The sequence below is a fragment of the Vipera berus genome, assembly GCF_964194415.1.
Source record: "Vipera berus genome assembly, chromosome: 1".
NCBI lineage: Eukaryota > Metazoa > Chordata > Lepidosauria > Squamata > Viperidae > Vipera > Vipera berus.
In genome coordinates this window covers 35,914,780-35,932,184 of record NC_138202.1, presented here as the reverse complement: position 1 = coordinate 35,932,184, position 17,405 = coordinate 35,914,780, and the positions used below count along the sequence as shown (strand labels likewise).

General features: G+C 38.7%; 1 protein-coding gene across 3 annotated transcripts in view; it reads left to right on the top strand.

Moving 5' to 3' along the window:
• WDR20 (WD repeat domain 20) overlaps positions 1-17,405 on the top strand; it is a 57,222-nt gene that overhangs the window by 12,402 nt on the left and 27,415 nt on the right. For all 3 annotated transcript variants that reach the window (XM_081314073.1, XM_081314072.1, XM_081314074.1), the window contains exon 2: positions 16,166-16,348. In XM_081314073.1, coding sequence (XP_081170199.1) covers positions 16,166-16,348 — 183 coding nt within the window. The remainder of the gene's footprint in view (positions 1-16,165; positions 16,349-17,405) is intronic.

Sequence of the window (17,405 nt, the reverse complement as noted above, 5' to 3'; positions counted from 1 at the left end):
TGTCTGTGTTTAGGTAAGGAAATATTTCTGAAAATAAGTACGGAAATATTAAAGAAATAATGATCCAGTGGGTCACAGGTTGTCTAATATTAATTAATATTATCTTAGTCTTCAAGCTTTCCCTCCTTGTTTAGAAGGTGGAAGGATGGCAACTAGGATTCTGGAAGAAGTTTTTAATCTTAACCTTTTCAGATCCTGCCAAGTGTTGAAAAGTGGTCAGTCTCATCAGGGACCTATGGGAGCCCTTGGATAGGGAGAATGCAACTCTACTTGTCTTGTTCAACCTTTCAGTGGTTAATGATGGAATCCTTTTGTAATGTTTGCAAGAATTGGAAGTACTGGTAGTAATTCTTCTTCCTAGGTGGCCAGTTCAGTCCGCGTATGTGTTGGGGCAGAGAGATCAAGCCCAATGTCACTTCAGTATATACTCCCATGGGGGGAGTAAAACCATCTTTCCATCCAATTGAAGCTGTTTGGAGAGTTAATCAGTGGCTTGGGATATGGTGTTATCAGTATGCAAATAATACTCAATTATACATTTCCAGTCCAGTAGGGACAGAGTAGAAGTCATAACTTGATCTGAAGGCTATAAGGATCTGGATGGGAAGGAATGTGCTAGGACCTAACTCTAGCAAGATAGATTGACTGTTGGTTCAGAGATCAAGGCTGTCTCTTGCTAGGATTGTGCTACAACAGAGTTTCTCCTTGCTGTCCAGCAGAAATGAGAGTCCAGGAGAAGCTTTGCATATAGCTAATGTACCAATTACAAGTAGTCTTCGACTTATGGCTATTATTGAGCCCAAAATTACAGTTGGTAAGTCCTTGCAGTCATAAATCGAAGCATTATGGGCTAAACCTGAGTGTTTTTGTGCTGCATTTTTTATAGTGGCTATTAAATTAATTTTCCCCAGTGGGTGTTTTTTGCCGGAAATTGAAGTAAAGGTGGGAAACCATCAAAAAAGTCACAAATCATGTTCATGTGAATGTAGGACCCTGCAAATGGCCATAAAGCTGAGCCGGTTGCTAAGTGCCCCAAATGTGATCAATATTTGCTGAAAATGTCCATTCCCCGCCCCCTCCATGAAGTATGATGGGAATGGACTCAGACATTTTTATAGGAGCTTCCCTCTCATGGAACATCTTACATATGCTATTTAGGAAGTGATTCAGTACATGGCTGTTCAAAATCATTTGGGATGTTGTTGAGTGCGATTATTCTTGCTGTGAAATGTTAGAGGCATTATGGGAGGGGAAGATATTAGCTTAACCTTGGCAAGAGCCCAACTATATTTTAATGCAGAAAGATGTTTAGTGTAAGGTAAAAGACTTTTGCATTTTTTCCAAAGTATACTGAGGTACAAGGTACTTCAGGTGTTGCTTGCAGATCTTGATGGGTGATGTCTAAAAGTATCTTCTGTTCAATTTGAGCATTTGCTGAAGAATAAACCTGATAACCTTGTCAAATTAATACCTATTTACCGCATGCTTCCTGTTAACAAAGATGTCCAGGATTCGCGTAATCATCTGAAAGGTCTAGTGCCAATAGGCCAGCAGATATTATAAAATATACTTTCCACTGTAATTTACTAGTGGCTAACTAGGCTAAAATTGAAGGAGGACTCAATCTGTTTCCAGTAACAAGACTTATTGAGGACAGAATTTGGGACACAGAAGTCCAATGGTTCCAAAGGTTTTTGCCATCACATCTCCCTTTAGTGTAATCTTAATGTACATACCTCCCCTAAAAGTCCAAACACCAAAATGAACACAATTGAGCAATACAACAGTACATTGAAATTTTGGGAATGGTGGATTTATTGTAACAATATTTTAGTGATTAAGACACCAGGCTAGAAACATCTAGACTTTGAATTGTAGTCCTGCCTCAAGGCATGAAAACCAGGTGGGTGACTTTGGGCCAGGTACTGTCTCTCAGCCCAACTCCTCACAGGTTTGTTGTTGTTGTGGGGAAAATAGGGAATGTTGTGCCACTTTGAGTTATTTATGAAAATAATGAGAAATTATTAGTGTTGTATTAATTCAACTCCTTCATGTCACCTTGATTATGAATATGTGCCATCAAGTCTTTTCCAACACCTGGGGCCACATAGGTAGAATTTCTCCATGACAATTTATCCCTAACTTGTTCTTTCAAGTCTCTCAAGGGTGCACTCATTGGCATTGTAACTGAGACTATCCATTTTTCTGCTAGTCGTCTTCTTCGGGGTTTTTTCCCAACTTTCCCAGCATTAGAGCCTTTTCCAGATGGCTGAATCTTAATGTGCCTGGAACAAGGTAATGCGGGGCCAGGTCATTTGTGCCTCAAGTGAGAACTTCTTTTTTTGTTTATTTTTTCCAATTTTTTTGAATTAGTATGTTCAACTTTGTCAGAAAGAATGAAAGAATTTTGAAGTGGATCTGAAGGCAGTTTTATCTTTTGTTTTAACTACGAAGCAGTTATGCTGATTCAAGTAACAATGCAGAACTTTCAAATTATCATACATGTATAAACCATCTGTGTTCCATTTTAGAATGTAAGCAATTTCTTAAAATGACATTTTGTTTATATCTATAATTAAGATGTTAAGAATTCCTTTACATGTCCTACATCAAAAAAAATTATTCCATTGTACATGTGTTTTTGTAGTCTACAGCAGGGCTGTTCAACCTTTTCACTGATTGTACCACTTTTAGAATATCGCAATATTCAAGTACCACCAGTCACCTAGCAAGGTGTCAAAAACTTGATGACCAAACTCCCCCCAAACAAAAACAACAGAAAAAAGTGATAAAGTACAGGTACTCCTCACCCCCCTTTAATATCATCTCTTCCCTTATCCCCCTTTAATATCATCACTTCCCTCACCCCCCTTTAATATCATTTCTTCCCTCCCTTCAGCAGGACCCAGGCAATGCTTCGCGCAGCTCCAGCTGAATCTCTGCCTGAAGACTGGGTGAGGCTGCCTGCCACTCCAAATCAACTGGAGCTGCATGTGCTGATCCTGCTGATCCTGGGCTCTCCTCAGGACCCAGACAGGCAATGCCTCGCGCAGCTCCAGCTGAATCTCTGCCTGAAGACTGGGTGAGGCTGCCTGCCACTCCAAATCAACTGGAGCTGCATGTGCTGATCCTGCTGATCCTGGGCTCTCCTCAGGACCCAGGCAGGCAATGCCTCGCGCAGCTCCAGCTGAATCTCTGCCTGAAGACTGGGTGAGGCTGCCTGCCACTCCAAATCAACTGGAGCTGCATGTGCTGATCCTGCTGATCCTGGGCTCTCCTCAGGACCCAGGCAGGCAATGCCTCGCGCAGCTCCAGCTGAATCTCTGCCTGAAGACTGGGTGAGGCTGCCTGCCAGTCCAAATCAACTGGAGCTGCGTGCACTGATCCTGCTGATCCTAGGCTCTCCACAGGACCCAGGCAGGCAATGCCTCATGCAGCTCCAGCTGAATCTCCACCTGAAGACTACATTACGCTGCCTGCCACCCCCAAGGCCGCCCTCAATCAGCTGGAGCTGTGCACTTTGATCCTGGGCTCTCAGTAGGACCCAGGCAAAGTGCAGTTCCAGCTGACTTTCCCTTCACCTCATCCACTTTTACACTTTTTTTACATTTTTTTACAGTGCTGCTCAACCCACTGTACATTTACCACCTGCCAGGTGCCAAAGTACTACTAGTAGTACGCGTATCACCGGTTGAAAAGCCCTGCTCTACAGTAGTAAACTATTCAAAAATTTCTTAATTCTCACTTATTTTGATTGACAAATATGAATTTAAACTGGACATCCATCAGGTGTGGCAAGTGTGATGGGCATTATAGAAATTTTATAAATAAATCAAATAATTGAATTCAATTTGTGGTTAAAAAAAAAGATCAAAAGTACGTAAACTAATTTCTGCATGTTAGAATGTGGAATTTCATTATAATTTTATGCACGATACAATATTAAGTACTCATTTCCGATATAGATAGATATTTAGATATTTCCACTTGAAAAACAAACCTTTCCAATATAGCTTATCCACATCAGGTTTAAAAATAAAAATCAATATTGGGATGGACTCTTGGAATAATAGAAATGTCTAATTATTCTGGTAGCTAACTTTCTTCCAATATAGTGTTCTCTTTTTAAACACTGTTGAAGGAAGGGCTAGATTGAGAAGATTAGTTGAAGCATTATATTCCTGCTGTTCCTCTACTTTCAATACTTCATTTTGAAGGCCGCCCTGAGTCTTCGGAGAAGGGCGGGATATAAATGGAATTAAAATAAAAAAAATAAAATAAATAAATAAAAAAATTTACATTAAAGAGTGAATTTAGGGATAGATGTTTTTAATACATTGTTCCTCAGGTGATGTTTTCTGTAATAGCAACTGTGTTCAGTTGGAGAAGTGTTATGTTTTTATACTAGTTGGTCAACAAAATATATCAAAGAGAAAAATAAATCAATTGTAATAGCTTAACAGAAATTTGTACCAAACAAAAGAATGAAAACCTTTATGCATTCATGTAGCACAATAACATGCAGCACTGTGTTCAGTTGCTATCTGAACAATATAAGACAAAAGATAAAAGTTGATGTAATGCATAATAGACAGTGACGGTATGCAGAGTGAATGAATGATTTTTTAGATTATGACTGCAGTCTTCAACTCCATTGGTTTAAAGTTGTACACATTTTGGCAACATAAACTTGTGTTAAGAACTTTTCATCATCTTAGACCTATGGCTTAAATAAATACGCAGAAAAAAATTAAAAAGGGGATGGTTTTGTTTTAAACATATCTGAATTGTAATGCTTTAAAATTTAAATAGGTTATGAAAATATATTAGGGACAATGTGGTGGCTCAGCAGTTAAGATGCTGATTTTGTTGGCTGGAAAGCTAGCAGCACAAGTTTGAGACCCAAGTGCCATGCAACAGAATGAGTTCCCATCCTTGCCCCAGCTTCTGCCAACCTAGCAGTTCAAAAGCATGCAAATACAAATAGATAAATAGGTACCACTTAAGTGGGAAGGTAAGAGTGCTCCATGATATCATGCTGGCCACATGACCACGGAAATGTCTTCAGACAGCACTGGGTCAGTGGCCTTGAAATGGAGATGAGCACTGTCCCCTATAGTTGGCAATCATAGCGGAGCAAAATTAGCAGGGACTCCTTTATGAAAACATATTAATCTGTCTGAAATAGATTTCAGTGTATTAATTTAGACCATTTAAATAAAGAAATATATAGTTTGTTCATGTCATCTCTCCCGCTGCTCTACATTTCTTATTAACAGAATAACAAGAGTTGGAAGGGACCTTGGAGGTCTTCTAGTCTAGGGGTTTTCAACTGGTGGTACGTGTACAACCAGTAATACATTGGCACCTGGCAGGTGGTATGTAAGGGACGCGGTGGCTCAGTGGGTTAGGACGCTGAGCTTGTCGATCAGAAGGTCGGCAGTTTGGCGGGTCGAATCCCGAGTGCTGCGTGACAGAGTGAGCGCCTGTTACTCGTTACAATGGAAAATGTATGTGTGTGAGAGGAAAGGCTTTTGGGGGGGAAGTGTGTGTGTGTGAGAGAGAGGCGGAGAGGAAAGGCTTTTGGGGGAAGTGTGTGTGTGAGAGAGAGGCGGAGAGGAAAGGTTTTGGGGAAAATGTGTGTGTGTGAGAGAGGAAAAGCTTTTGGGGGAAGTGTGTATGTGAGGCAGAGGAAAGGCTTTTGGGGGAAGTGTGTGTGAGGCGGAGAGGAAAGGTTTGGGGGGAAATGTGTGTGAGAGAGGAAAGGCTTTTGGGGGAAGTGTGTGTGAGAGAGAGGCGGAGAGGAAAGGTTTTGGGGGAAATTGTGTGAGAGGAAAGGCTTTTGGGGGGAAGTGTGTATGTGAGGCAGAGGAAAGACTTTGGGGGAAGTGTGTGTGAAACGAAAGGTTTTGGAGGGAAGTGTGTGAGGCAGAAAGTAAAGGCTTTTGGGGGAAGTGTATGTGAGAGAGGAAAGGCTTTTGGGGGAAGTGTGTGTGAGAGGGAAAGGAAAGGCTTTTGGTGGTAAGTTGTGTGTGTGAGAGAGGAAAGGTTTGGGGGAAAATGTGTGTGAGAGAGGAAAGGCTTTTGGGGGGAGGTGTATGTGAGAGAGGCAGAGAGGAAAGGCTTTTGGGGGGAAGCCAAAATTTCTATTTCTATAACAACAAATGAATCTAACCAGTAAAACCCAAAATCCTTCCCCCCTTTTTTTTTAGTCATCAAGTTTTTGACATCTTGCTAAGCATTGGTGGTATTCGAATATTGTCATGTCCTAAAAGTGGTACAATTTGTGAAAAGGTTGAAAAGCCTTTTTCTAGTCCAATCCTCTGCTCAGGCAGGAAAACCTTTACCATTTCAGACAAATGGTTGTCCAGTCTCTTCTTAAAAACTTCCACTTTCTATTCTAAGAACAAACCCAGTAATGTCCAGAAGAAAGAATTCCTTCCAGTTCCAATGTTACAGATTTTTCTCTTCTGAGCAAGCAGATTAAATACATTCCTGCGGACATAATTGCACTATTTATCCTTTGACAACTATCTGGGTTAACAGAAAAATAGTAGTTGAACTATGCAAAGAAGATTCAATTCACAAAGAACTGGATTCTTTGGTGAAAACAGAAATACCGTCTGAAGACAATAACGCACCTTTCTCTTGTATGTACTGTTCTCAGTGGAGGAGTTATAATGATTCAATGGAGAAAAGAGTTCCTGCGGCGTAATTTTTACCAGTATGGGTTTGATTAAGATCTATTTAATTAAATCACGAATTATTTGCTATTCAGCAATAATCTACAATCAGATTTTCTAGTAAAAATATAATTTAGTTTGATGTAATCTAGTACATGTCCTTTAGCTCTTAGAGACCAAGATTTTCTTTTGGGAAGATGCATCCCCCAAAAAAATCAGTTTAATTTTAATCTCAAATGGCAATAAAGGCTTTAATATAAAGCAAGCTGATATTTTGATGCCTCCTTGATGAGGGAATTGTTTTCTGCTTGATTGTTTGCCTGGAGTTAATCCCTGCTTAACTGGGTGCTGGTTACTGGAGAGGATGTGTTCTGGTCTTTTTATTTCTTCCTTAGCTTTTTTTTATTGCATCTTTTGAAGGAGAAAACCATACTTTCACCTATTACCTAGTTGCAAGCAAACATATGCAAGCAAACCACCAAGCTCAGAGATCACTGAGACTCCATAGTTGAACTCTGAGCTATATATATATATTCCCTTCTATTGGAACCAATGAATTGAATTCCAATACAATTATTGTTGTGGATGTTTGGAAAAATATTTTGCCATAATATCCTGGGCGAACAGCCATTATCCACTTTTATTATTAATCTGGCTAGTTTTCTCAAATGACAATTTTTTTTAACCAAAATACCCATTTCAATGAAATATGATTTTTTTTTAAAAATAAGCAGTTTAAATCAAGTCAGAACAGGAAGTTTTAGTTATTAGGAGATTGGCAAATTCAGCTTTCATCTTTTGCTGAAAAATAAATAGAATTCCCAGGATTTTCTCACCCTGGCAGAAAAAAAGATACTGCTGCTAAAAGTTGAATTAGTTCAACAATTATTTCTGAATCCAACTATTTAAACTAGATATTTCTATCAATGTGATTTTTTTAAAAACAGTCATTAGCAGGTACATATATCTTGAATGGATTATCTTCTTCCCTGAAATGTATTAGTTGATTTTGTAAGAAGATGTTTGCTCAATGTTTATGTCAAAGTTTGTTCCTCTTTTCCCCAGTTAAAAAGACTCATCCTGGTACTATTGAAAATATTGGCTAGAAAACGAACTTAGTCCAATATTTATTCCATTATTATAGTTTGTGTTTTCTATTTACTACAGTAAGTTCCTTTCAATTTCAGTAATATTTGTTATTTCTCTGCATTTTATTCAACGTAATAAAAATAGACTTTAATGCGTGTGATGGTCCTGATGCTTCCTGTATTTCATTATTTTGTTCACAAATTGTTGTCACAGTGAGCAGTCCTTAACAGAGTACTTCAAACCATCCATTAATCTATTCCAGATATTTTGTGCGGAAATTATTTTGGTTCCCCCTGCTTTCTTCAGCACAGCTGTTGCACAGTGTTTATTGTCAAAATATGTTGCAGTATATATTACATTGGCCTTCCTTGTTTTGAACACTAAAGTCTTTTGTCGGGAGATATATTAAATGAACATTGCAACCATATGCTGTGAGTTTGGAAACTGTTTTACTTTCACCTAAATTTCTTCTTGACATGGATACCAACATTATTTCAGAAAATGTGCATACTAGACATTTCATTACTATGGCTGATTGCTACTGTTTGTAAATATTTAACAGTGTATTCATTTTAGCTGTTTTTAGCAAAAAAGACTGTCCTGTCATGATTAATAATGCTCTAGCCAGCTGTACCAAGGCTTACATCTTTCCTGTCTAGATTATTTGTACACACTTGAATCTTCTTGATGTTTCTCTTCCAATAACATTACCTTGCAATATCAGATGTGCTGGCTAGACTCTATCATGGTCGAACATGATTAAAGTATATTGGGAAAATCTGTATATTCATCCAAACAGAAAGGAGAGCTTATTGCATAAACCAGGGGTGTCAAACTCAATTTCATTGAGGGCCGCATCAGCATTGTGGTTGCCCTCAAGGGGCCGGGTAGGTGTGGCCTGGGTGGGCGTGGCCTGCTGGGTGGGCGTGGCTAGAGTGCATATGGCCTACTGGTTGGGCGTGGCCAGCTCTACATCATTCACATCAAGGGTGCCTATGGGAGCCTGGGCAGGAGTGGGACAGATCTGAGGGTCTCTGGCAGAAGGAGGGTCTCTGGGCCAGGGCCAAGGCAGTGGGGGCCGTTCCCTCACTGTTTCCAGGATGGCTTCGCGGGCCACATGAAACCACTTCGCGGGCCGGATCTGGCCCCTGGGCCTTGTGTTTGACATGTCTGGCATAAACAAAGCATGCATTTTTTTATCAGTTATTTTTTTTGCTGGTGTATATCGTGAAGTTCTTTATATCTATTTCAACAAGAGATTTATTTTGGGTTTTTCTTTTGGTGTATGTGCACAGAGCTATGGGTTATGTACCAGTCCTTACACACACACAAACACACACACACACACACACACACACACACACACACAAATGTGTCTGGAAAACTACTATAAAATACTTTTGAAATGGTAGATGCTGATGACACTAAAGGTGGTACAAATGTATTTTGAGGATTGATTCTCATAATTCATGGGGTTAATGCAGTTAATGCACATACCTACTGTTTGTGACTACATCCACTGAGAGAATTGTAAGAGTAAAAGCAGTATTTCATGGTTAACTGAATTAATTGCCATAATCTAATAACATATACTTGAGTTCATGCAAGATAATTCTGGTGGTAACTTGAGAAACCTTGATTGAAAGTTAAGATCAATGACTAGAGACCTCCTTAAGAAAAAGAACATAATTAATGTTATAAGAATATTTATTAACATCCAAGTTGCATGTTCAGACGTGGGGTTTTTTTGACATCTTCAAAGCAGAAACAGTATTCATAAGAGCTTCATTCAGGCAACCAAGACCTACATTTTTTATCACATCATTTGCGTTGCTTGACTATGTCATTCACAGCTATAAGAACATCATTAAAAGATTCCCAAATGAGATCTTTGCAGCCCACTGCTGTGATACAGAACCAGAAATAAATTCTTCAGATCTTCATAACTATAGAAATATGTGCATGTTCTCATTTTCATTCTTTTCCAACCAATGGAATATGAGAAATAAACTATGTAAAGGAAATGGGGACTTTATCACCTCTCTGGGATGATAATTATCTGAAAGTTCAACAGAATGGGATCAGATTTGTAGTGTGGGGAGCAGAGCTTGCCAAAGGAGTTTTAAAATGGACCACTTAGGCTAGACCTGCAGAGAAAAATATCCCAACATTTTCCCTAATATGTTTTAATGAGACCATTGGATAGCAGCTCAGAATGTTGGTAACTGCACCACCTTCTGTTACCCCCATTTTGATATGATCCTGTGATACCCAATCCATGCCTCCCAGTGCGCATGTACAATCATACTGGTAAAGAAGAGTCATCAACTTTGTGAGGACAGAAGGAAGCAATCAAAGAAATACCAATTGAGAGAAAAGAGTGTTTTATTATTTATTTATTTATTTAATAATATTTATATACCGCCCTTCTCCTGAAGGACTCAGGGCGGTGAACAGGGCAAGAATAAAAATACAAAGTTACAAAAATTAAAAAAGGATTAAATATATGCCCACTAAAAAACAGTCAATACAATTAAAACCCCAATAAAACAACAATAAAAAACCCCACCAATCCCCCATCAGGCCAGGCCGGCTTGTTCGAATAAGAATGTTTTTAGATCGCGGCGAAAGGAGCGAAGATCGGGCGCCATCCGGAGCTCAACCGGTAACTGATTCCATAGCTCCGGGGCTATGAAAAAGAAAAAGAAAAGAGGAAAAAAAATGTTTCAAAATATCACTTGTTTAGGGACATCCTTTGTATGGGTGGCCAAAGATAGCAGGTCAAGAGAGAGATTGTACATTCTGCAATCATGGAGTGATTGCTTGCTACTGAGTACTGGATGTTTTCTGATCGGGAGATGAACAGAAAGAAATAGCAGTCAATAGTGAGGAGGAGGCCCTAAAAGGTGAATGAGATTTGGCAAGAAGGGAGAAAATAATACAAGCAGCTCCATTACATCCCATAGAAGGGAGCATTTGTAGCTCAGGGTTGAACTGTGGAGTCCTTGTTAGTTTTGTTGTTTTGTTGCAGACATTTCATTACCCAACTAGATAACATCTTCAGTGTTAGAAGGGAGTGGTATTTGCGCTCTCTTTATATGCAGTGGCTTGCCCTATCAGTGTTGATGGGAGTGTTGTTTTTTTCTTGGTTGTTCCTTGATTTAGGCTATTGCTTACTGTTTGTTTTTGTCTGAATTGGTAGTTCTTTGATTGGGATATTGTTTACTGTTTGATTGTTGATCTGGTATTCTGGTGTTTGTCCCTGTTTATCCATTAAATTAGTTTTGAGACAAGTTAAGATTAGAGGTACCACCACTGAATTTGCCATTACCCTTGCCACTGGCATTGGAAGATTAAGTCTGTGTTGGAAGTAGAGTCGAAGACGATGGACTGTGCAGACATCAGTGCTGTGTTGTAAGAAATACCAGAACTCTTGAAAGTGTGACATGTTTTTATGCGAAAGACACTTGGAACGGAGCAGTTTCTTTCACACTTTATTTTTTTTCTGGATGACGAATACTGTAGAACAGACATGTCAAACTCGCGACGTCACATGACGTCGTATGACGTATCGGGATTGTTTTGCCATTGGCAGCAATGGGGTGGGCGTGACTTCCGCGTGACCTATCCGGCCCGCAGGCCAGCAGTTTGACAGTCCCTGCTGTAGAGAGAAGATTGCCTCCCCTAGTGGTGAGAACTTAGTAGAGGTTTTCCTCACTTCATGGTATTACATTGATAAAAGCCTGGGTGGAGAAATTAAAATGATGTTAGAAAGCATTATCAGACAAAAATATAAGTACAAGGATTTAGTTAGAAGATTGCAGGGATATATGATGTAATAAAAGTGAGAACTGTGTGGAGTAGCCATGACCAGTTTAATGACTGGTGTGCCTAAGAGCGGAAATGACTTGTCTTTGGCTATTAGTGACACTCTTAGGGTTTTCTTGGCCTGCAGTCAGATGGCAAGTTGTGTACATGGAGGTCTTAAGATGGGGGAAAAGAGTATTCATTTATGAAAGAATGGGAAAATATGGCAGGATATCTTGAAAGACCTGCAGTTTGTTACCTGGCTCCGCCTCTGGCCACCTGCCTCACTCCTGAATTTGAGAGACTAGACCTTTACAGCCACATGTAGCTTGTATTTCAGACATTTTCAGGACCAGCGCCACCAGATGTAACTTTCTGTGGGATCTAGACCATTTCTTTATGATGGTCTCCACACTGTGGAATGGTCTCACATCAGAATCAAACTGCCATTCTTCTGGAATGCAATAAACTTTGGTAGGAGGCTTTTGAATCATAATTTCCTGCTATGTAAACTAGGGTTAGTGCCATGACTACAATTGCTTCTGTTTTTAATTATTCAGTTAATGTTTCTTATTGTTTTACCAATGTTATGTTTAAATTTGATTATATTGTATTTTGAGATTTATTTGTACAGCATAGTACCATGGGTATGGTAAGCAAATATAATAAAAGGGTTGAAAGAATTCTAGAAACCATTACATTCTAACCTTTCCCTACTTCTTTCTCTTCCCCAACCCCTGCATTTATATTTAGCCTCTTTTGGTTCGGAACTGTCCAGTCACATCAAGTTCTCTATTCATTGACCTTTATCCTTGCACTTTACTACAATGTTTATTGTAATAAATATTCTACAATTCCATTGTATTGTCATATTCCCCGCACAGTCTCCAGGCACTGAGGTAGGAGTCTGACTGCAATACTTGGCTAGCCTGATGCAGCTGGAAATCATCACTTACTGATAATTATTTTTCTTCTGTTCATTTGTGTCCAATTCTTGGAGACTGCCTGGACAAACCTCTGCAATTTTCTTGCAAGGATTTTCAGAAGTCGTTTTCTATTGCCTCCTTTCCAGTGCTGAGAGAAAGTGAATGACCCCAGGCCAGTCTGTTGGTTTTGTACCTAAGAGAGACTAGAACTCATGGTCTCCCATTTTCTAGTCTGATGCCTTAACTAATACACCAAACTGGCTCTCTTTACTAATGATAACTGACTCCAAACCAATGGATGACCTCACTCAGTGATTTCATCTAGATATTAAAAAGAAGAGGAAAGGGCATTGAATCCTGTAGTGCCCTACAAGTAAGAACCTATAAGCATGCTTTCTCCTCAACTGTCAATACTGGCCACAGAGAAAAGGAGAACCACTGTAAAATGGTGCTTGTTACTCCTGAATTTGGTCCAAAAGTATATTGTGACTAATGGTATCGAAAGCTGCTGAGAAATCAAAGAGCATCAGAATGAACACACCACCTCCATCCTGGTTCTGATACAGTTCATTAACCAGTCATCAGCCAGTGCAACTAATGTTTCTGTACTGAACTCTGGCCTAAAACCCAACTGGAATGACTCCAAATAATGAACTTCTGCCAGGGTCCTCTAAAGTTGAAGCCCAATTACCTTCTTTGTTAATGGAGACAGCATAGTAAATTCCAGGATCTAGTCTAGTAATAGCTTTTAGAGGGTACATTACAGGATCAACACTTCACTGAAGAAAGCCAACATCACCACATGGACCGAACCATAGTTTACCTCCTGTATGGCTTTAACCATCAGGGATAGAGCATGAAACTAACAAGCAGCTGACCAGGATAACGGATGTGAAAACCCTGTCAACTTTCTCAGGAATCACAGAGTGAAACTTAGTACAGATCAACCCCATAAGTCCATGCCACAGGCATCTCAATCCAAATCTGACAAGATCTCAGTTTTTGCCGAATAGATATAATATTCTTCCCTGCAGTATGCTGATGGTCCTGAGCCCTATTGTTCCCCACAAGGGTCAGGTCATCTTAAAAATGGCTGCCAGACAGTTATTGGTAAACCCTCCCAAATCCAGATGAGAGGTTCCTCAGAAGGTTACAGTGAGTAATAGAGCTAAGATTCTCTAGGACTGCCAGATCCAGTCAGAGGCAGATATTAGCCAGCCAGCCAGACATTGTGGTAATAGACAAAGATCAGAAGACTGCAATGATGATATATGTAGCGGGGTCAAGTGACAGCAACATCAGGAAGAAGGGAGTATGAGAAGCTGGAAAGGGACCAAGGCCTGAAGGAGGAGAGGATGTGGAAAGTAAAGGTCAAAGTGGTCCCAGTGGTGGTAGGAACACTTTGAACTGTGACTACTAAGCTGGGAGAGAGGCTCCATCCAACAGAACCCAGGAATGATGTCCGAGCTCCCTGTCCAGAAAAGTGCAGTGCTGGGGAACAGCTAAGATACCACAAGAACCCTCAAACTCTGAGGCCTCTGATAGAGGACCTGAGATTGAGGAAAACACATATCACTCATAGGGAGAAGGGAAGGGAAGATGAGAATTTGTGTGTGTATTTCAGATGTTGGGTTGGATATGTAAGAGAGAGGCAGGAGAATTATCTTCAGTTTTCAAAAAAAATTTACAATACTATTAGTACTTACTTGAAGCAACATTGAAGTATATACAGTTAGTCCTCATTTAGTGACCACTCTTTGAAGTAACCATGGCATTGCAGTTGTTCCAGTGTCCCCATGGTCATGTAATTGCAATTCAGGCACTTGTCACCTGGCTTACAATTACAATAGTCATAATGTCATGTGGTGATGGCCTCACCATTTGTGACCTTCATTGCTGTTTTCTGATAAGCAAAGTCAGTGGTTTGCAAATGGCGAGCATACGACACGCCTAAGCACTGCCTATTGACAGCAATTGGAACTAACATTGTAAGTTGGCACAGTCACATAACAGAATAACAGAGTTGGAAGTGACCTTGGAGACATTTTGCTTTATAGCTGCATCTCTTGGTCCCAATTACCATCATCATTTGAGGACTATTGGTACTACTGCAGTAAATATTTCTTTAGAGTTACTTGACATATTATATTTTAAGATTTTCAAATGTTCTGACATTATAAAGAATTTTCCATGTGAAATACTGATGAAGTTAGTAATAACAAAAACAGTCCAGTATTATTTGTTTTGTCTTTTGATTTCTACTACTTGGCATTAGTTTGTAGAAAATGGTTTTGCATTTTGAAATAATTAACATAATTTCAATCTTAGAAATAATACTTGAATCCAAATATTTATCTTGTAATTAAAACTTGTATTGATTTTCTGCATGTTTAATATTTGTAGGTGTATTTTTTTATCAGTGCATTTTTTAATTCCATATTTCACTTTAAAATTTGAGTTGATGTGAAGATGAACCATTACATACTCCTCCCACGTAAAATTCTAGTCTGATTGGCTGCTCTTTGTTGCTGAATGACAGAAATCTAGAGCCTTTCTATCTAGAACCTTTATCTGAGCAGATTGTGGCATTTATGTGCACATACCTTTTGCTTAATGAGGAGACTCATTCTAACTTAGACTAACATTTGACAGCGTACCTGGATTTTCCCCAGTTCTTACGTTCAGTGAATGCTTTGTAACTATCCATATGGCCCTTAGAAGTTCACCTGTAACTTCCTTCTTCATCCTTCCTCTGTCCTTAAACAAGGGTAGAGTCACATATACATTTCTCTATATTAAATTGCCAAAATGGAGTTAAGATGTATCATTATGTTTTAAAAATAAAATAGTTACAAGATTGTGAAATTTAGTAGATTATCTAGTGAAGAGGTGTCAAACTCTCAGCCTGTGGGCCGGACATGTCATCCGGAAGCTATGGCCACCCCATTGCCAGCAATGGCAAAACTGTCCCGATACATTGTGCGACGTCACATGATGTCACGAGTTTGTCATGTCTGATCTAGTGGATACTGGGGGTTATATTCAAAACATTTTTGCACCCTAATAATTGAGCATGACTCTGTTCCAATGCATCTGGCATAGTGGAACACTTACTGATTCCCCACACAATACAGAGACTCAACTAGTGCTTGAAATATTTCCTTTAATTGATTAATCGAACCTGGCCATCTGCCATGAACTGTATTTGTCACCTAGATTCAGTAACAAATGCTTATAAAGGTGTGGTAAAAAGTTCATTGTTTGTACTTGTAGTGAAAAATGTTATAAAGAATAAAGTTACCTCTTGTACTTTATATGCATAATCTGTGAATGTATTTTTTTATGAATGTGTTTCATATGTAAAATGCAGATGGTCCAAACTATAATTACAAAATATGACTATTAACAGTTTGTGGCAGAAATACATCAACTCCCTGATGAGAGTTAAGAAAACAGTAATCCCTAATTATACAAAAATTTGGCAAATCTTAATACATGATTGAATAAGGACAAAGCTGGTTTCTTAAAAAGTCTTGTTTTTTAAATGCCTTGGTGGCTATAAATAGTTGATTTGCTTTTTCTCTTAGCAAAGAGCTAAGAGTTAGCATTTTAGACTGAAGTGTTACCCATTGCTAATCCCAATTTCAATCTTTCTTGCAGGCTGCTGATTTGAGTAAACCAATAGATAAAAGAATATACAAAGGAACGCAACCTACATGTCATGACTTCAATCACTTAACAGCCACAGCAGAAAGTGTTTCTCTTCTAGTGGGCTTCTCTGCAGGACAGGTGCAGCTAATAGATCCTATTAAAAAAGAAACTAGCAAGCTATTTAATGAAGAAGTAAGTGAATGTCTTAATCTTAGTGCATGCAAATATACTTGCATGCTTTATAACATTTTCTTCATGTATGGCATAATTATTTTTTTACTTGGAAACAATTTGCCCTGGTGAATATTGAATACAACAGTGTATATTATAGCACTATTGCAAAATAGATGTGTTGGCTTTTTCTTCCAGCCCTTCTTCCAACTTCCCATCCTTACAGTGAAAAATGCAGAAGTATTATGCTAAAGCAGATAAGGGTATACTGTACTTTGATTGCAGCCAGTTTTATACCAGGCAATTATTCCTCTGTCTTAAAGCTGTATTTGTTCCCCTGTTTTAATTAGCATTCCATATGCTTCATTGAATTTGCTCAGATAGTTTGTAATCATGGTTAGAAATCTATTGCAGACTAAATAATAATAACAATAAAATAGATAGGTGCAGAAGTGTTTCTTTAGGAACCTGATTTTTTTTTTGCTTGTTTTAATGCTGTGTAAAATGAGCCTTGGTATGAACAATGTTTTTCATGTACATTTGTTTAGATAAAAATAGGGTATTAGATTAGCTATTAGATTGTTATTCTGCTATGTCATCCTGTCAGTGAAAGGTAATCTGCTAATAGAGAATTCTTCTCCTCCAAACTATTTTTCAATTATTACAAATCCCTCAAAATAGAAAAGGAATAAGCTGGGAGAGGAAGTTTGCAGTGAAAGGAGAAGAGAAGAGAAATTCCTCTCGTACAGTTTTGTGAAAGAAAAGGATAGAGGAAAGATTTTGATTTATTTTTTATTTGGTTCCTTAGGGAACTTTTTGGAGACTTCAGATAGGAAATAATCTTTCAGTGAGATTAGAATCCAAGATGCTACTTTTTTCTCAAAATTGTGAACAACTAAAACAATCGCAATCTTTTCATTCTATAAAAAAGCACCATAGAAATTGAAAGGATAAAAATCAATGTACATTTTCCAAAAAATTACAATTTATGCTAGCTTTCATAGAACAAAAACCGTCCTATACAATTTTGTTGAAACACCCTCTTCTCCCCTCTATCACCATTATCTGTTCAATGATT